The following is a 21,138-nucleotide window of genomic DNA, read 5'->3' on the forward strand; positions in this document are numbered from 1 at the left end:
TTATATCAGTGGGAGCACAAGCAAGGAAGTACAGTTCATTTTACTGTGCACTTGAAACCGCCATTGAGATTGCATTTGCTTCCTTCCCATGTCATTTGAACTGTACATAAAACCTGTCAGTCACTCAAAATCCTGGTCTATACTGCCTAAAATGGGGACGACCAAAACCACCCTTGGGCGCCATTCGGCTTAAAAGAAAGATCAAACTCATCCTTGAGGTCTTTTATGAATCAACATGTCAAGCATTAAAGACTCAATTCCACACAAACAAACAGAAACTGAACCGATAACCTTTATATATCTTTTCCTTCGAAAAGCTCAGCTATTAAGATACTATAATACAAGACATTCATAATTACAATTTGATCAATTAAGGCACCTGATTACCTGATGAGTATTTACATACCACAGGGGAAAGAAACAAACTCATTTGATTATATCAAAATGGAGGGGATGGAGAACTAAAACTTGTGGTAAAGATTCTGTGTCTACCCAACTGATCCTTCCAGTTTCAAGCTCATCAGCTGATTCACTTCAGCTGCAAACTCAAGGGGAAGCTCATTGAAGACTTCTCTGCAGAAACCACTGATCATAGTAGCAACAGCCTTTTCATACTCAATTCCCCTCTGTTGGAAGTAGAATAGCTGATCTTCGCCGATTTTGGAGGTGGTTGCTTCATGTTCAACTCGAGCAGTGCGATTCTTAACCTGTTATTTAATGAGTACAAAAGCAAGTAATCAGCTTATGTGAAAGAATTACCAAACATGATTCATAACAAGAGGATTCCTATAACCATATAATTCTCATTAATAGCTGCTTTTACACTAACAAGTTTTAAAAGCTGTCGAGATGAAAGCATGTCCTTCTAGCCATTATGGATTCATCTACTTATTCATTAACAAATTTACTTATTTATTTCACAGAAAGACACCATTTGAAGACCCATTTCTTTGGCTTCCACATCCTCCAACCACAAGAATTAAGTGCAGAAACGTTAATTAAAATCCTTTTAGGAAGCCATTCAAAAGAGGAAGTTACTGCAAGGATATGCTAACACAAGGACGTATATCTATACTCATTCTGCAGAAATGCTACAAATCCTGAAGGCATCTCATAAGCTCATGCAACTCAATAGTCGAGCTCAAAACAAGGAAAGATTTTCAGCCCAATTCGGCAAGCCATACAGGTACTTCAGCTACATTGCAGTCATCCGTCCACCTCAACTTTAAGGCAGATTTCTATCAGCGAATAGAGCCATATAGTCAACAACCCCTTTAAACAATCAACTGTGCTGAAGACATCTTCCATTGTAAAAGGTGCCATGGGAGGAAGAAGGGATCACTGAAGTCTAATATTACACTGCATTTGTTCTCTCGTAGAAGAAAAGGAAAAGAAAGTAATCATAATTTACAATCCACTTCTTCATTATTCACAGAAATAAGGGGGAAAAAAGAAGCTTTATCTGCTTACTAAACATCATATATTAAAAAGCACTAAAAAGTTGACAGAAGGACCAATAAGCTGCCTACCCTCTTTAAACCCCTTGCAACATCAAAAGCTTACTTGCACTAATCCTTAAAAAAACCCACCTAGCCATTTTTATGATGTCAAAGCATCCTCTTGAATCAATGGAAGTTGACAACTATGATTTTTTTTCCTTGAGCACCAAATGATATTAAAAGAAGTATAACTTGTGCAAAATAATAGAGAAGAAGTTACCTGAATGTAAGGATATGTGTTGGCCCCTGCAGTATCCCCTGTAAGCATCGAATCACACTGTGAGAAATTCCTTGCATTCTCTGCACCAGGCTGCACCTGAACCAAACCCCTGTAACAATTTTTCGATTTCCCCACAGAAATTCCTTCAGAAATTATCCTACTCCTTGTATTTTTGCCCACGCGAATCATCTTTGTCCCTGTATCTGTCTACTGGTAGTAATTCGTCAAAGCCACCGAATAGAACTCACCCACTGTGCCCGCCCCCTTCAGAACCACGCTAGGATACTTCCATGTAATAGCAGAGCCTGCTTCCACTTGAGTCCATGAAATTTTAGACCGAGCTCCATCGCACAACCCCCTCTTCGTCACAAAATTTTAAATTCCACCCTTTCCCCCTTCGTCCCCAGCGTACCAGTTTTGCACCGTGAAGTACCTGATTTCAGCATCCTCCGCGCAGTAAAGCTCGACAACGGCCGCGTGGAGCTGATTCTCATCGTAAGAAGGCGCCGTGCATCCTTCCAGATATCTCACAAAGCTTCGATCCTCGGCCACTATCAAAGTCCGCTCAAATTGCCCAGTCTCACGCGCATTTATCCATAGGGCAACGTGTCTTTAGGTATGTAACAGAAAGACCCATGACTGAAAACCGCGGAGTTGAGAGCAGCGTAATAGTTATCGCCCCGCGGAACAACCCGGCCTAAATACTTCCGAACAAGATCAGGGTACTTTTGAATTGCCTCTGAAATCGAACAGAAAATCACCCCACGTGCTTCTAAAGTTTTCCGATGCGTCGTAGCCATAAAAACACTATCCAGCACCGCATCAACAGCTTCTTCCAGACTGTTCAGTTTGGGCTTCTGTTTCGGCTCAGAGTAACAACAAACGTCCTGAAAATAATACCCTAGTTTACGCGTGTTTGCCACACGAACGTGATTTATCCCTAAATTTGAAGTACATCAAGGGTCCACCGGAGCAAGCACTACAGTGACTTGAAACGGGCTGACAACCAGCGCCGGGCTCCTCCAGGTGCAGTGGCACTTTTGAAATTATCACCAGAGCACGGGGTTATTTCTTATACATAGAAGCGTTTTATTGAAGCAGAAGGGATTTTACAATTTTACCAACATAATTCCCGTTTTCCGGTTTTTCTGTCCTCCACTAACGCCTGTTATACAAATTTCAAGTTGACTCATTGCACCTAATTCACTCGTTTTAGTTGATTCGTTTATGATTTACGTCACTTCACGGCTCAGACAAGGAGAGGGCCAAGACCTTCCAGCGCATTCCTTCACTCCCCGCTTCCGGAAACCAGTGGCTGTTCCGTAATTTAGTCCATCTCTGTGCCCATTAATCTCTGTGGGGGTTCCCCCCAATCTATATTCGAGGGCCCGGAGATTTCAAAGCACTCGCTCGCAGTCACTAATGTTTGGCGACCACAGCGGAGAGTGTAGAGAAAGAGCGTAATTTTATAGAAGACGCGACATAAAAGAAGAGAGGAGGAGGGAAGGGGGGAAAAACTGCTTCAAAGTCGTCTTCCGCGGTTTTGAACCTCAAAAGACAAAACCCCTCCGATTAGGGTTTTCGGGCCCGGTTTTGCTCGCCGTATTGTTTCCGGTCGGTTGCTTCGCTGTTGCGCTCATCGTCTGCATTTCTAGGGTTTGGGGTTTTCGTTAAAGCTTGATTTGCTGGGAGGGAAGCCCTACTTCGGTCCATGGCGGCGGAGAAGCTTAAAGACTTGAGTCAGCCGATTGATGTCCTGCTACTGGATGCCACCGTTGCGGCGTTCTATGGAACTGGATCTAAGGAGGAGGTTAGATGTGGTTCCGTTGATGCGGTGTTTTTTTCTTTAGTGTCTTTTTTATTTTTCAATGGGAGGGGGGGGGGGGGGGGGGGGGGGGGGGGGGAGATTTGTAATCATTAGTTTCTCATGTAGTGAAGGACGTATTGGTTGTGCTGGCGTTGCCTTATTTATACAGCTCATTTCCCTGTCTGTGATTGGGTTTAGGGGTTATATACTTGGTCTTTCCTAATTAGGTAGTTGAGAGGATGATTGTTTATGTTTTCTCTACTTTCTTTTGTTTCAATCATTTTCTTCTATTTTTAGTTGTAAACTGCTACCAGTACACTGTACTGGAAGCAGAAGGTGGCCGTTCTATCATACGTTTGCCCATCCTTTTTTTTTTTTTTTGAAGTTTTCGGTTTTTCAAGTGGGTCCTAGATGCAATTCCCAACATGTACAATGCACATTTCCTCTTAAATTTCGTTCATTTGTATTTTTTTTTTTAAAGTTTTTGCATCTGAGATTGGCAATTGAGACAACCAAGCTCGTCATTCTTAACTTTTTTCCTGAGAGAAAAAGACATGGAAGCGATTGACTGATTGTTTCAGCTACAATTTTCTCTGACTTCCAGTACCGTAATTCTGGATCTTCTTTTGTTCTCATTGTTCCTTCTTGAGTCTTCGTTTACTACTCTTCTGTTTGGTATTTTTAGTGTGATATTTAAACGATTATAAGGAGTACAAGTCTTTATTTAGAGAGTCACCTCTGGTCGTTGCACTTATTGCCTACAACATGTCTTGGATGGAACTTTCGTATGCACCGTTCTGGTTCAAAAATTTGCTATATTGTGACAGAGAGCCGCTGCAGATGCCATATTGCGAGAGCTGCAAACCAACCCAGATACATGGCTACAAGTAGTCCACATTCTTCAGAGCTCACATAATCTGAATACTAAATTCTTTGCACTGCAGGTCAGTTTATGTATTCATGTTGAGATATACAGCTTGCTGATATACTAGTCACCATTGAAGTATATATTATCACTTCCATCTTGATATAAATCTGATATCTTAGACATTTCTGGTGGAGTATTGCTCTTTCTATTACTATCTTTAGATGCTGGGGCTAGTTGTTTTTGTTTGTAATTTTCTGTTGTATACATCCTTTAAAAATGTCTGCATATGTTCCATGAAAAACATTCAAGAGCTTCTTTTGTGGTGATTTTTTAATATTGGCTCTTAAATACGACACTTAGCTTGGGCTTATATTCTCTTTCTAGCAACGCTGTTCCATTTAGTAATGGTCAGTCCCCCTTGTAAAGTGTCATCGATTGTTCAGTGTTCTCTATAATTCGTTTTGTGTACTTGGTGAATTACTCTATCAAAGAGTGCACCGATTTTTTGATTAATTTATTGTTTTTATTGAGGTATTGTCGTCTGAATGTACAAGAAAAGTGAATTATAGATGATATTAATATCATATAACCAGTTACAGGATTTGAAGTGCACTAAGGAAGAATCTATCTAAAAATTCATTTGAAGTTTCTGTAGCAGATTTCCGAGATCTGCAAATTTGGCAGCAAATGTGCTAGCCAAGCAGGGAGCGACCCTGCAATCTCTTGTTGTTAGGGATTTGCTCCCTCTTCCTTTGTAAATTCTCTCTTGTTAATATAAATACATTTTTAGATCTGCAAATTCGGCAGCAGATGTGCTTGCCAAGGAGGGAGCTTTCCTGCAATCTCTCGTTGTAAGGGATTTGCTCCCTCCGCCTTTGTAATTTTTCTTTTTCTTTTAATAAAAATACATCTTCATAAAAAAAATACATTTTTATAAAAATAAAAAAAAAAGTTTCTGTAGCGGATAACCTCTAGCAATTGTCAAAATACTTTCCCGTGCCCAAAATAGCATGTGTGTCTTAGACACAGACAATTCAATGTATCCCTTTGATTCATTTTTAAAGCATGACAAATGTGTATGAACTACGTGTAGTTTGTTGTTCATAGACTGAACTATCTTAATTGAGCATGCTCAGAGAACTTAACAATTTTATACTTCAAGAAGGAAGATCTCTTACCCAAGTACTTGTAACAGTTGGTAGTTAAATTCCTATTTTGAATAAATGACTTTATTAGTTCAGCTTGATCGTACTACAGAACATAGAATGGCACAACAAGGATGAGCCTGATTGTCTCCTCAATGAATTGGCTCTGTGGTCTGAGCAGTTGTCTGCAATGGACAAAGTGAAAAGAAAAGCTTGGGCTTTAGGCAAAAAAATGGAATGAAGCAAAGTTACCGAAGGCCAAATTTTCATGCGAAATATATGAGTTTTTAATGTTGTGGTGTCATATACATGTATTTCTGTCACCATAGTGTCTGCCACCAATTTCCCTATTCACCACTATTTTTACCTATTTGAGCATATGTTCCAATAGCCTCTGTCCATGCTAATGTTCCTATACACCAATCGAAATGTCTCGTTGACTATCTGAGTTTTATTAAGCTTTTTAAAACTCGGTTTGATTCATGTGCATCTGTTCTTGATTTCAAATTCTCATCATATTCTGGCAGCAGTGTCTTGATTTGATCGTTTGTTATTGGCATTAGAATCTCCTGTTGAGTTAATGGTTGTCTAGTTCTATGCATAAATAATATGCAGGTCACTTGGGTGTTATTCTTACCTATACCGTTTGAGTGTGCCTTCTGTTATTATGGCAAATGAAAATATCTGCTAATCTGGTGTTCTTGAGGAATTGTGATTCCTGCTTTTAAGTGGCACACTTTTTGCAATCATCATTGTGGTAGTCCTAAATCAATTTATCATTCATATTGTAAGTTCATGTTGCTCTCTTTTTCTTTATTAAAAAAAATTCATATTGTAAGATGAATTCCCTTCTAGTGTGGTTTATCTGCCTCACAGAAGAGATTATCATGCTAAGGAGGAGACAGACAATTCATATTCCTGTGTTGAAAATATATGTGAATATTAAGCTGTACCAATAGAAATCCTCTCTCAAAGGGATAGTATTATTATTATCATCATCATCGTTATTGGAATAATTAGAGAAGAATCTGGGTGGTATAAGTGACACAATTCTGTATGATAAAATCATATGTTGGGGCAGAATAGAGGTTCACTTTATTAAAGGCTTGTTGGTTGCTGTCACTTCCCTGAAGTGGTCCATGTTGTATTTCCACATCCTCTAGATTTTGCATGATTTTCGGTTCAGATTATTGCAGTAGAAGATGATGGAGATATGGGGAACCGGTTTACAGATGGAAATTGTGTAAACCTGTGGAGCAATCTTTTTTTTTTAAATCATGTTCGATACTTGCTTTGGAGCAGTTTTCTTATCATTATTTAGTCATAAATTTTTATATATTGCTTAATGTCTGATGTAATCTTTTCCTTTCATATTGATTTGAATGATGCTTTTCAAAAAAATAAAAAAATATTGATGTGAATGAAATCATTATCTATCCCTTATGTCTAGCTGTTAAGTGTTATACTGTTTGCAATATTTATTTTTCTTAGGATATACTAATTTTTTTTTTCTGCTGTAATATGTTTGTACTTCTTCATGAGAGAATCTAGTTCTTACTCATATAGATCACGATACTGATTTTTTAAGAATAAGCTAAAAAAAATTCTTTAAAAAAAATCATGAAACTGAACTTTATCCAATTTTTGTGGATGATATCCAGGTCCTTGAAGGTGTCATCAAGTATAGATGGAATGCATTGCCAATTGAGCAAAGGGATGGAATTAAGAACTACATCTCAGATGTTATTGTACAAGTATGCATTGTGATCACTCTCCTCGTCTGCTTTCAAGATTTACTAGCTACTCATTATGTGGTTTGGTTGATGTTGTACTGATTCTTTTATTTTTAAAGCTTTCAAGTAATGAAGCTTCTTTCAGAAGTGAGCGGCTGTATGTCAACAAACTCAACATAATATTGGTTCAGGTGTGTTTTGGATTTTGTTGTTTTTCTGGAAAAAAATGATTTGATAGTGTAGCTAGTTATCAAGTCCTACTGCCACCTTATATTGTTTTACGATTATTTAGCAGAGCTTTGCTGCCTTGTGGTTGCTTTAACTTTTCATAGTGGTTAGCATCATATGATTGTCTTTGCTTTTGGAAATTACAGGTCCTGAAACATGAGTGGCCGGCCAGATGGAGGACATTTATTCCTGATCTTGTTTCTGCTGCAAAGAGCAGTGAAACAATTTGTGAGAATTGCATGGCAATACTAAAGGTGCCATTCTGTTGCCGCTTTTTTCTTTTTAATTTTTAAATCAATTTAGTTTCTTTATTGTTTGTGAATAGGGATGCTCTTCTTTTCCCTAGAAGGTTATCCTCGGTATTTACTTAGGCTCTTAAATATCCAGCTCCTCAGTGAAGAGGTTTTTGATTTTTCAAGAGGGGAGATGACACAACAGAAGATCAAAGAACTGAAACAGTCACTGAACAGGTAAGGGGGACAGTCTAGTATATGATTTTTGGTGAAGAGTGAAGTTTTGATGTCTTTGCTTCTGGTTTTGGTAAAAACTTAATCAACTAGCTTGGTATATTGAAAATGCATTTTGATGCTTGCCATAACAATCTTTTCAAAAAAATTTCATGACTCGTGCATGTGTTGTTTATAATATCTTCTTTGGTCCTAACCATTATTTAGTTTGAAGAATGTCTATCTTATCAAAATATTCTTGTGTTTACAGTGAATTTCAGCTCATTCATGAGTTGTGCTTATATGTCCTATCTGCATCCCAGAGGACTGAACTTGTACGGGCGACCCTTGCCACATTGCACGCTTTCTTGTCATGGATTCCTCTTGGCTATATATTTGAATCTCCGCTGGTTGGTCCATTTAACAGATATCAACATATGATTTTGTTATGATTTATGAATTGTCAGTGAGTGTCTTGTCACCAAGGTGAATTTAGTGCATTAGTCTTACAAATGTTTTTTGTTTTGTGGCAGCTAGAAACCCTCTTGAAATTCTTTCCGGTCCCAGCATACAGGAATCTTACACTCCAGTGTTTAACAGAGGTGGGAAATTTTCTCAAACTGATATATATATAATATTGTTGCCTCTTCTTTATTCTTGGCTGATTGTGTGCATATGACAGGTTGCAGCTCTGTCATTTGGTGATTACTATGACTTGCAGTTTGTGAAGATGTATTCGATTTTCATTGTTCAGCTACAGGTGAGTTCGGATAGCTTGTTTTATCTATTTGGGCAATTTATATTTCTTAGTTTTCTTAGATGTTTTTCTCACCAAAGAAAAACAATTCTGAGAGTTGTTGTTGTACATTGGATCTTGTATCTTGCAAAACGTTTTTTTCATTTTGTTTTGCTTCTTTGTTAAAAAGGGAACTTTTGTTTTGGAAATTTTTGTTTCAGTGCTGATAGGTGTCTATCATCTGCAGGGCATTCTCCCACCAGGAACTAACATTCCAGATGCCTATGCCAATGGTTCTGGTGAAGAGCAAGTGAGCTTTCTTTTGGTTTTGGGCTTCTGTTCTGATTTAGGGCGTCTCTGCAACTGCTTCTTCACTTGCTTTCCTTGTGGATTACCTGAATTTTGCTTCTTGGTTTTCCTTGCAGGTATTTATTCAGAACTTGGCTCTTTTCTTCACCTCATTTTTCAAGGTAAGTGAGTATCTGGTATCATTTACTTTCCAACTGATTGAATTAAATCTTTTCAGTGGTATTAGGTGGGACCTAAATGTGCTTATGAATAATAGGATTTGCTGGTCCTTTTCTTCTATGTGGCAATATTTGTACTTCTAAACTTGATTGACTTGTGTATGAGATTGGATGCAGCTTGATACCTGCTTTGCATGACATATTATCAATGTTGTTAATAAAGTTGCTTTATTGCCTCCTTTTGCAGAATCACATTCGAGTACTTGAAGCCAGTGCAGAGAACAGAGCTGCACTTCTTTTGGGTCTTGAATATCTTATTAGCATTTCTTATGTTGATGATACAGAAGTTTTTAAGGTACACATTGTTTTCTCAAAGTTGTTTTTCTCTCTTTTTTTTCCTTTTTGGTCTTTTCAATCTTCTTGATTTTGAAACTCCATGTCTTTCTTATTGAATGGATGGCAGGTTTGCTTGGACTATTGGAATTCATTGGTTCTTGAATTGTTTGAGGCTCATCACAACTTAGACAATCCTGCAGCCACTGCAAACATGATGGGTCTTCAGGTATTGTATATTACTATCTGTTATGACATTTTCTTTTCCAAATTCAACCAGTATGCATCTATGTTGAAAATTCCTGCTAGTCTTGCTCTGATTCTATATGGTTCAAATATATATGTAAGGTTGTAAAAAATTAATTCAACTTACTGTGTTGCTTTATTCTAAAGCTTGAGATGCCTTTTCTTCCAGCAGCTGTAAACTTTGGAATGAGCATGGCTGTTAAGGTTGCATATGAGTCACAGTGCACTTACATATATGCAGCATAGCTTTATCAATTGCTCTTAGCAAGGGACACCCATTCTTTATGGACCTTCGAGTGTCTGAATCCACATTAGAATTCTGATGCTTGATACTTGGAATATTTTGGGAATTTTTTTGGACCTCCAAATTATATTTGAAACCTATAAGTATTTGGATTGGATTCACACACACAAATGCACATATCCTCATGCATATACAGAACTATGAAAACCAAATGGAACCCAAAATGAGGGAATGAAACTGTAATAAGCTCTGTGAAGAAAGACTAATATATCTTGTCATTAGCATTGTACTTGGGATTATCCTCATGTTTACTTCTTTATCCCCATCATTTGCTAATAATATGAAATACATAATTAAATTAGCCTTGACATTACCAGAGTGGCCTTGTTTTATCTGATTACTGGGTGTCAGTATGTACATAAATGTAGCTACTCTAATCAAACTGTGGTTCTTCAGGTTATGGAATTTTAGCTTTTTGAATGTGAAATATGTATTAAAGATTGACAAACCTTTTGGATGTCTGAGCTGGTGAAGCTGCAAATATGCCAAATAATAACATTTTGTTTGATAGGTATTTAGATTGTGGTTCTCGTGCTGCAATTCGCTCCTTTTCTTGTCCAAACTGGAAATCTATAGAAGAACTCCCTATTCTGAGGGTAGCAATTTTTTCTTATGGCATTTTTCATGCACCTGTGCATTTAATGCTTGCCATCATCTACTGACGCTAGCAAACATGATCAATGAAACTGCAGGCTCCTCTGCTCTCTGGTATGGTTGATGGTATGGGTTCGCAACTTTCTCAAAGGAGGCAACTCTATGCTGGTCCATTATCAAAATTAAGGATGCTCATGATTTGTCGTATGGCTAAGCCTGAGGAGGTTTTGATAGTTGAGGATGAGAACGGCAACATTGTTCGTGAAACTATGAAGGATAATGATGTCCTTGTACAATATAAGGTGTGTGCTGCTGTCAGGCATGTCTTTTTCCAAAATGAGCACAATTTGTGACCATGATGGTTCTGGGCATACTGGATTGTTCTCTTGCTGATTTTAAATTAGATTTTACATCATTTTGAGTTTGTCAGTGATACAACTATATGAGAATATAATTGGGTTTTATTATGTTGAAATAGCTCTTTTTTCAAAAAACAAGTTTCAGCGGTTGATTATCTTTCTGCATAGTTTAAAGTATATAATGTGATATGTTTAATGTATACAGTGGGCTGTGTTTAATTTATATAGGCTGTTATGATTGCTTGTATTAGGGGGGCACTAATCTTCAGATATAGCAAGTTTTAATTGCTGTACAAGTTAAAGACCATGACTAGTATTTGAGAGTGTTTCTGCTTTTTCCCTTTGTTATTAATTCATGAAAAACTGCACTACAGGATTGACTTTTTTTTGTGTGGTGCATCATATGGATGAAATTGATGCTACTAAAACCGAGATAATTCACTTGCTTTATGTGCGTAGAGCAAACAAATTTCAACTCTTGATCTGGTGGCAGGCATTCAAATGGGATCATTTAAGTGATCACAAACTTGCAATTGGTTACTTTAGAAAGATGTAACATTTGTGGAGATCCTCAAGTAGACCAACTCCAAAATATTCTTTACCCAAACTCCTTACTATTGGCATCCTTTGCATGTGTTCTTATGTTTTAGAGGTCTTTTTTGGCTTACTTTATTTTTCTCCTTAAATTACAGATCATGAGGGAAACTCTGATCTATTTGTCGCACCTCGATCACGAGGACACTGAAAAACAGGTCTGTGAACTATTACCCTCATCTTATCTTGTGGTGCCTGCCGTGCCTGCGTGACTTTAGTGCCAGTGTTAAATTTCCATTATGTGGTTGTTCAAATTTGTTTGTGTCAAAGTGTACATCATATCTTCCTTTTGACAGTTAACATGTAGTGATTAGGTTTATTTATGTGTGTTATATATTTCAGATGTTGACAAAATTAAGCAAGCAACTGAATGGAGAAGATTGGACATGGAACAATTTGAACACTCTGTGTTGGGCAATAGGATCTATATCTGGGTCTATGCAAGAGGAGCAGGTATCTTTATGACATTTGTACATCTCTCATAGTTTCTTGTTAGGCAAAGTCTTTTTCTATTTTAAAATGGTGACTAGGAAGTCAGTTAATACTTTCTGGTCATATGTATTCTAACCAACTAACTATAAAGTGTGTTAATATGTTGCTCACTACTTAAGACTTATATTTCTTGCATGTCGTAAATCTAGAATGAACTTATCCATTTCTGGCAATCACTTGGTTTTCTTCCAAGTCATCAATGTTTTCTGTTTATAAAAATACTTGGTTAATCAATTATTGGGCATTAGACTTTCTCAGTTTATTGTTATTATTTTTCTTAAAATATTTTGACTTTTTACCTTGCAGGAAAACAGGTTTCTGGTGCTTGTCATCCGTGACCTGCTAAACCTATGTGAAATAACAAAGGGCAAGGATAACAAAGCTGTGATTGCCAGTAACATTATGTGAGAGATACTGAAGTTTGATCTTCATTTGCTTGGATAACAATTTCTTGTCACTCTACTGACAGTGTTAGGTGAACTGTCAGGTATGTTGTAGGGCAATATCCTAAATTTTTGAGGGCGCACTGGAAGTTTCTGAAAACTGTTGTCAATAAGTTATTTGAGTTCATGCATGAAACACATCCCGGAGTGCAGGTAACCTGTTACATATTTCTATATGTGATTTATTGGCTCTGTAATCTTCTTTTGTGAAATGTGTGTTAACAGAATGATTCTGTCCTCGTATCTCAGGATATGGCATGTGATACCTTCTTAAAAATTGTTCAGAAATGCAAGCGTAAATTTGTTATTGTACAGGTAATTATTTTTGGTCTTGTTTTCTCTGTACCTGTGCAATATCTGAAATTGCTGGAAGTAGATGTCGTTTTGTGAGTTTAATATTCTTCTTGGAATTTGCAGGTGGGGGAAAATGAGCCATTTGTTTCTGAGCTTTTATCTGGCCTTCCTGTTACTGTTGCAGATCTAGAGCCCCACCAGATCCATACTTTCTATGAGTCGGTATGCTGATAACATTGGGGTTGAAGGAATTTGTGCATTTTATTTGTTTACATAATACTGAGTAATTCAGTTCACTGCTTTTGATGTGACATGTTTAACATTTTTGATCATTTTCAGGTTGGTCATATGATTCAAGCAGAATCTGATCCTAAGAAGAGGGATGAGTTTGTGCAACGATTAATGGAACTTCCAAATCAGGTCATTGAGTTTTGTTTCTATCTGTAATAGACACTTGAATCTTGAGAATATTATTTACATGTCCAAGTTTGCTTGTTTTGTCAGTATTTTTTTAAAAACAATTATAGTATTGAAAAATAATTCTAGCTAACAATGCAGTTTGATGATGCAGAGGTGGGTTGAGATTATTGGGCAAGCACGTCAAAGTGTTGATTTTCTTAAGGATCAAGATGTGATCAGAACTGTACTAAACATATTGCAGGTAAATGTGGCAAAGTGATTTTTTTCGTGTTCTGTATCCAATCCAGCTTTCATGCTTATGGGGCTGTATCTACTGCCTTGTAACGTTGGGTTTTCAACTTTCAGACTAACACCAGTGTTGCCAATTCACTTGGGACATTCTTCTTGCCACAAATTAGTTTGATCTTCTTGGACATGCTTAATGTCTATAGGTACAACTGGGTTCATGAGAAACTAATCAACCTATTTTTTATCGTATTTTGGTTAATGTATTTTGTTTGGTGTCTCTAATGAGTTGCATTTTGTATGGATCATGATGTATGGAGCAGAATGTATAGTGAGCTTGTATCGAATAGTATAGCAGAAGGGGGTCCCTTTGCATCTAAGTCTTCATATGTGAAACTTCTTCGGTAAGCCAAACCTTCAAACGATTCATGCCATACATTTGTTACTGGTGCACCATGAGAATAATGCATTGAAATTGTTCAAGCATTGTTTAAGTTGATGAATTGTGAATCAGATCTGTTAAAAGGGAGACTCTGAAGTTAATTGAAACATTTGTGGACAAAGCTGAAGACCAACCTCACATCGGGAAACAGTTTGTGCCGCCTATGATGGATCCTGTGCTTGGAGACTACTTGAGGAATGTAACTGATGCCAGAGAATCTGAAGTTTTATCACTTTTTGCAACAATCATAAACAAGTATGTTCGGGTTCTAGTATTCCTTTCTTTTGTCTATCAAAGAGTTCTAAGCCACTGCATACAACTTCAATTAATAGGTCTGTTTATTGGAGTTCCTTACCTCTAAATTTGGTTGTGTAGGTACAGGGGTGTAATGATTGAGGATGTCCCTCGCATATTTGAAGCTGTTTTTGAGTGCACGCTTGAAGTGAGGATTTGACAGTTTGTTTGGTTGATATTTGTAATCTTAAGCTCCTATTTTCAACTAACAGTGAACACAATTTACCTTTCCTTGGCAGATGATTACTAAGAACTTTGAAGATTACCCTGAGCACCGGCTCAAATTTTTTTCTTTGTTGCGTGCCATTGCTACTCATTGCTTCCGTGCTTTGATTCACCTTTCCAGTACGGTTAGTAAAGTTTCTGTCAGCTGTAAGAAATGAATATTATTTTATTTTATTTTTTTGCTAAACATTTTCAGTTAGTTGTATATTTAAGTAGGGTTTATTTAAGTAAAGCTATTCATGTTCTCCTTTTCTCATATTTGTTTGTCCTCAGCAACTGAAGTTAGTCATGGACTCTATCACCTGGGCATTTCGGCATACTGAAAGAAACATTGCAGAGACGGGCCTCAACCTTTTATTGGAGATGCTGAAGAACTTTGAGGTGTCTGTTAACTTTGTTTTTTGGTTCTCTCCCTAGTCATGCTAGGTAGTGTGGTTACCCTGTCTTTGTTTCTGCAGGCTTCAGAGTTTTGTAACCAGTTCCACAGGACATACTTCATCAACATTGTTCGTGAAATTTTTGCTGTTTTGACGGACACATTTCATAAGCCTGGGTTCAAGCTGCACGTATTAGTTTTGCAACACTTGTTTTGTCTGGTATTACACTTTTTTTTACTATTATTTTCTTATTCTAATTGCTTTGAAAGATTTTCTATTGGATTGATCTTTCATACATTGTCAGGTTGACTCTGGTTTATTGACGGAGCCTCTGTGGGATGTTTCTAGCGTTTCTCTTCCTTATCCAAATAATGCTGCATTCGTTCGTAACTACACTATAGAACTTCTGGGGTCATCATTTCCCAACATGGCGATCACAGAGGTAGGACTAGGAAAATAATTTTTTTTGCCATATCATATAGTCCTTGTTGTTACTCACTAGCTGTATTTGAGGGTTTTACTTTCTAACAATTTTAAACATTGGGATTCCAGGTGTCTCTATTTGTTGATGGGTTGTTTGAATCAAGAAATGATGTATCTACTTTCAAGAACCACATTCGCGACTTCCTTGTTCAGTCAAAAGAATTCTCAGCCCAGGTGAGTCAGTGTCTGAATCAGAATTCTTTGTGGTCAGCTTTCTGGCCTCTTGGTTGTGTCCTCATTTTATAACGAATTCTCTCTCATGTAGAACGTGATGGCTAAGATAGCTTGGAATTCTGATAAGTAGAACTACGTTGGTTAACTCTGTAATTCACTTTGGCAGGATAATAAAGATCTGTATGCAGAAGAGGCTGCAGCTCAGAGAGAGAGGGAGCGCCAGCGAATGCTTACTATTCCGGGGCTAATTGCACCCAGTGAGTTACAAGATGAGATGGTGGATTCGTGACCTGCGAACTACTTGTCTTCACCAACACTTTGCTATCCATGAGAGTCTAAGAAAGGCGCTACACAAGGATTTGCCAGATTTTCTAGAGAGGCAACCGTCTGAGTGCCCGACTTTTGATTTTCTCTTTTCCTCTAGATTGGAAGATAGCAGAGGTTTCCGCATTCCTATGGAAGGGCCCTTTGTTTGACTGCTGGTGATACTTGCATGACAATTGGTGTTGTCGGTTGAAGTAGCGGAGGGCTCATGGCCATTTACAGGAAAAAAAAAAAAAAATTACTAATATGGGTTTGTTGGTTCACGGCTGAGGAAAAAATCTGGCATGTTTGTAATTTTTGCGTCTCTGGAGGGACATCAAATTGACTTTTGTGCCCCTCATTAGGATACATCTGATGATCCCTTTAGCGTAATCTAACTTGCCAATTGTGCTGAAAGTCCATTTTTTTTCCTCTATCCTTCAGTTATGTTGTCTTCGATAACGATGTGCAGTGTAGTGAAATATATATATGATATTTTCTCATTCATTTGCTCCATTTTGGGCGGAAACAAGAGACTGCTATAGCTTAATCTTCTGGGTTTTTTATCCCCAAAAAAGGGCCCCATAGGGTGGGTTCCCCCTGCATGTGATTAAGATTTAATAATGGAATTTTAACCACATTAAATAATTTTTAGTAATAATTAAAAAGGTGTGGAGAGACGTCGAGAACACTGCCATGTACACGCTCACCGGCAAGAACCACGTGGTATTTGTTCGACACGCGCGTGGGACTTCTTCGCAAAAATCCCTGCAACCCCATCTGTCGGTCCACGCTTGCCGATTCCGCTTGGAACTGATTTTTTATAAATAGAATCTCAAACTAGATCTTTCCTCACCGTAGTCATTTTTGCCGGTTGGAAGATTTTGAGTTGATGGAGGAAGAGAAGAACGCTCAAGCTCTGGTGTGGAAACACATCTATGGCTTCGCCGATTCCATGACGCTGAAATGCGCGATTGAGTTGGGTATCGCCGACGTTCTTCACCGGCACGGCACACCCATGAGTCTGCCGGAACTAGCTGCCGCGATTCCGCTTCCTTCCGTTGATTTGGACCGCTTGTACCGGGTGATGCGTTACCTGGTCCACATGAAGCTCTTCCAGGTCGTGGGGGAGGACGGCAAATACGCTTCCACTCCGGCGTCGAAGCTGATTCTCAAAGGGGAAGAGAAGAGTCTGGCCTCCTTTGCTATGTTGCAGTATTATGAGATGGATGCGTGGCATTTTTTGAGCGCGGCGGTGGAGGGGAAGACGACTCCGTGGGAGAAATGTCACGGGGTGGATTACAGGGAGTACTTTGCCAAGGATTCCAAAGCTAACCAGCTGCTGAGCGACGCCATGACGAGTCATACTAGCATGGTGACGGAGGCGCTGGTGAAGGGGTTTAATAGCGATGGGATCCTTAATGGGGTGAGCTCCCTTGTTGATGTCGGCGGCAGCACTGGTGTGGCCGCCCGTGCTATTGCTAAGGCCTTCCCGGGTGTTAAGTGCGCCGTATTCGACCTACCCCATGTCATCGCTACTGCGCCGGAGTGCCCCGAGGTGGAGCGCATTGAAGGGGACGTGTTTGTTGAAGTGCCAAAGACAGACGTCGTCTTCATGAAGGTGAGCTGCCCTTCTTCCTTTCTCGCTTCCGTAGCTTTGCTACAATTGGTCAAAAATGGCGGTCGGTTGCTATTCAATTTTATTACATTACAATTGTCCGAACGTCACTGTCACGTTCGACACTTTTTATCTGATTCAAAACCAAACATTAACCCAGCTAAGATTCAAGTTTTTGTTTCTTGAAATTTTATCTCAACTACCTCTGCTGTATTTCAGTCTGTATTGCACGACTGGGGCGACGAGGATTGCATTAAAATTCTGAAGAAATGCAAGGAGGCGATACCTGAAAAGGGGAAACTGGTGATAGTGGACATCGTGACGGACGTGGAGTCCACCTACGAGTTCACTGGTGCTCGTTTAGGGATGGAGATGGACATGTTGGTAACAGTTGGAGGCAAAGAGAGAAGCAAAGCAGAGTGGGAGAAGCTCTTCAAGCTCGCTGGCTATGGCCGATACAAGATCACCCCCATCGTCGCCATCGAATCGATCATCGAAGTTTTCCCATGAAACCCTTCTGAATCAAAGTCGCATTTCATTCGATTTGTACTGTGATCAACCAAAATGGGTGAGGCAAAAAACTGTTTGTTCAACAAACTACAGAGAATAAGATCGGATTCCACGATAGAATCTCCCATAGATTCTTCGGCATTCTTAGCTTCTTTTGGATAAGGTTTAGCTTTTATCCTGTAAACCTGTTTACATCAGCATCTAACTTTGTTGTGGTCCGTGTTCGATGGGATTTTTTTCTTTCACCCCGTCTGCTTCATTATTGAGGATGGTACTCGTGTCTGGCAATGTTTCAAAAGTCTGGTCGACGAGAGGATGAGTGATGAGATCCCCCGCCACCTCTTTTGTCAGTTCTTGCCCTTTCCACATTCGCCGGGGACTCTGCGTCACAATCCAACGAATGCGAAACTGATAATGACGCGATCTAGCTTTTCTTTTGCTTTTTCTCCTTTCTTCTTCTTGTTCTGGGTGTGACGAAGGGAGGTTTCTTGTCGACATTAATGGACTGGAATGGTGAAAAAATTAACGAACAGGTGAAAATTTTTAAAATTATATAGCTGAAACATCAACGATATAGAATACTTGCTTATGAAACAACGGAAGACGAGGTGACCATTAAAGGCCAGGAACACAAAAGTATAACTCACTTCAAATCTTTCAATGGAAACAAAAAGATGAGGTGACCATTAAAGGCCAGGAACACAAAAGTTTTTGAGGAAGATGAAAAAATGAGACTATTCCATTCACAAATTCCACCGATCCACCCAAACCCAATTGAAAACACCCTAATTGTATAAATTTCAGATCAAAGGCATTGAAGACCGGATAAAAGAATAAATTCTGAAAAAAATAAAATTTATACTACTTAACATCTTAATAAATAAGTTAAATTTGGACTAATAGAGTTTGCTCATAGTTCAAAGTATAAATAAGGTTCATTTATGCTTCTCACTATTATAAATTATACGTCCTAATTTTAAACTAACGAGAGCAATAATAATAAACGTAAAAAAAAAAAAAAAACACAAAAAAAACCCTAATAGCGGTACCCCAAATATAAAGAGAAAACTAGGGTAACCACAATATAAGAGTGAAATCTCCAAACTGCCCTTAATGAAACAACAATCAATATAAGTGTACGGACTCCACGTAAGGCGCTCTTAATGAAACAACAATCAATATATCATGTACGAACTCCGCGTAAGGCGTTGATTAGGATCCACAACTTAATACCCACTTGATTAGTTGGAGAGATCATTTGTCAATTCATATATACATATCAATATTTATACTTTGAAATAAATAAAATTAATTGAGATAGCACAATTCTGGAAGGCAAATTATATGGAAAGGGATATAAGCTTTCGATAAAAGAGAAATTTATACTACATAACACACTAATAGACTTTCTTCTTGTCAATGTCTTAGAAAACATATATGAGTCTCATTCACGTGAACATGACCTATATAAATAAGACTTATTTATCTTTTTCAAGGGATTAGAGGGAAGGGAGCATTGATTTTCTTATAAATACATATTGATATGACTCGATTTTAGAACTTGCCTTCCTGAATTGGCTATCTCAATTAATTTTATTTATTTCAAAGCATTCACATATTCAACCTCATCCACGAAACCCTAAGTAAAACTCTTTATTATAAAATAACTTTGATTTTTTTTAACATTGTGAACTCTAATAATAAAGTCTTGGATGAAATAATAAATGCACTAAAAGAACAATTTAATACTATATATCACATTAATAAGAGGTTAAGTTGTCAATATCTTGGAGGTCATGAATAAGTTTCATTCACGTGAATATGACCCACATAATTAACACCTATTTACTCGTACATGCCTAAAAATGATACTTAAACTTTGAACCAAAACTGCGTACAGATGGGCACGTGTTTACCAAAATGAAATGTCTATTCAAAGAAATATCTTTGTACGAGAAGCATTCAAAGGGCAGAAAATTTTAGACAAGTGAGCAATTTATTTTAGTTTTAGAGACATGAAAAATTAACTCAATTTAGTGGCTCTCATTATGTATTTGTGTTACAACCGTTGAATGATTTGTTTGTGAACCCACAAGTCATAATGTTTGCCCTCTTATTAAAGTGTCTTATTTAACTAAATGTTAGATGCCAATGGTGTGGTTAGGTTTGTGAAGTGGACAAAACCCTTCACCACCTTTGGAATCAAATGAGATTTTCACCAACAAGCTAAATGGATTCCCCTTCCCTACATTAACCACAACAAAACCCACCCTTATGATAGCGGTTAACCAATACACCCAAAAGACCAATTTGTTACGTGCGGAAAGCTACCGCCTACAAGAGTGGACGAAACCACTCTGACACCCGCCCCGCCCATTCTTGATCGCCTCTCACGGGATTCGAACGCAGGACGTGGCGTGTCCAGCTCTGATACCATGACAGCAGTTAGCCAATACACCCAAAAGACCGATATATTAAGTGTGAAAAACTACCACCTACAAGAGTGGACGGAACTACACTATGAGGCATACTATCAAATAAGACCATTAAAAACAGCTAAAAACAATGAAAGAGGACCCAAGAAAATTCCTCCGACTTATTGGATTTTATCTTGAGAGATATGATTGATAAGGGGTTTTATTAAACAAGTCGAGTGAAAGACGTATTTATATAACCTATATGTACAAAATATTGGGGTATCCTTGGGATTTCGATAGAAGAGCGAAAGATGTATTTATATAACTTATATGTATAAAAATATCAAGGTATTTGGGGATTTCGATAGACTTGTCCCCATCATGGGGTACATTGTAGAAGAGTATGAGGCTAACTCTCTAACCTGACCTAACTAATTACTAAGTGGCAAGAAGACTTCAAAGTTGTTGTCTTTGAACCCTGAATTCCAGGACTTTGTTCCAAAAATCTTACCCTTACCCACCGAATATCATCTTGTTATAAAAATATTATTTTAGTCCTCTAATATAAAATTATCTACAAATTCGTCCCCGAACCTAATGATTAAGACTTTCGACCCTCTTCAGTCTTGACCTTTGAAAGTTAAGAGAGACTCTCGTATCATCAGTATCACGTTACCAACCATACGTATCGTCCGAAACGTATGTGATGAAACTGGGAACGCGAATAGCTGCCCAGAAAAGGAAAATGGATTTACGGGCAACGGGCTTTATCCTTTTCTGGCAGATTCACTGGCCCAGATCAAAGTAAAAGGTAACCCCACATGCTGGCCCATACGTGTACG

General features: G+C 38.2%; 2 protein-coding genes and 1 pseudogene across 2 annotated transcripts; 2 read left to right on the forward strand and 1 right to left on the reverse strand.

Annotated features, from left to right (window-relative positions):
* Positions 1-307: 307 nt before the first annotated feature.
* Positions 308-2,912, reverse strand: LOC137943152 (iron-sulfur cluster assembly SufBD family protein ABCI8, chloroplastic-like; annotated as a pseudogene).
* Positions 2,913-3,140: 228 nt separating this feature from the next.
* Positions 3,141-16,267, forward strand: LOC137937585 (protein EXPORTIN 1A). The gene is made up of 32 exons (XM_068782682.1): positions 3,141-3,529; positions 4,354-4,470; positions 7,201-7,293; positions 7,392-7,463; positions 7,647-7,754; positions 7,888-7,970; positions 8,218-8,356; positions 8,480-8,548; positions 8,629-8,706; positions 8,930-8,992; positions 9,108-9,152; positions 9,397-9,504; positions 9,613-9,711; positions 10,725-10,928; positions 11,678-11,737; positions 11,922-12,032; positions 12,378-12,475; positions 12,559-12,667; positions 12,764-12,829; positions 12,932-13,030; positions 13,148-13,228; positions 13,380-13,469; positions 13,574-13,659; positions 13,777-13,857; positions 13,968-14,150; positions 14,271-14,337; positions 14,429-14,539; positions 14,688-14,795; positions 14,873-15,010; positions 15,096-15,233; positions 15,344-15,448; positions 15,615-16,267. Exons 1-32 carry the CDS (start codon positions 3,431-3,433, stop codon positions 15,735-15,737), a joined length of 3,231 nt encoding a protein of 1,076 aa, XP_068638783.1. The 5' UTR covers positions 3,141-3,430; the 3' UTR covers positions 15,738-16,267.
* Positions 16,268-16,554: 287 nt separating this feature from the next.
* On the forward strand, positions 16,555-18,118 carry LOC137942562 ((RS)-norcoclaurine 6-O-methyltransferase-like). The gene is made up of 2 exons (XM_068788260.1): positions 16,555-17,372; positions 17,589-18,118. The coding sequence occupies exons 1-2, from the start codon at positions 16,644-16,646 to the stop codon at positions 17,877-17,879; spliced, it is 1,020 nt and encodes a 339-aa protein (XP_068644361.1). The 5' UTR covers positions 16,555-16,643; the 3' UTR covers positions 17,880-18,118.
* The last annotated feature ends 3,020 nt before the right edge of the window (positions 18,119-21,138 follow it).

This window comes from Aristolochia californica, unplaced genomic scaffold (assembly GCF_029961685.1).
Source record: "Aristolochia californica isolate CCGP_79_NKW_82.1479 unplaced genomic scaffold, dmAriCali1.0.hap1 SCAF_10, whole genome shotgun sequence".
Classification (NCBI taxonomy): Eukaryota; Viridiplantae; Streptophyta; class Magnoliopsida; order Piperales; family Aristolochiaceae; genus Aristolochia; species Aristolochia californica.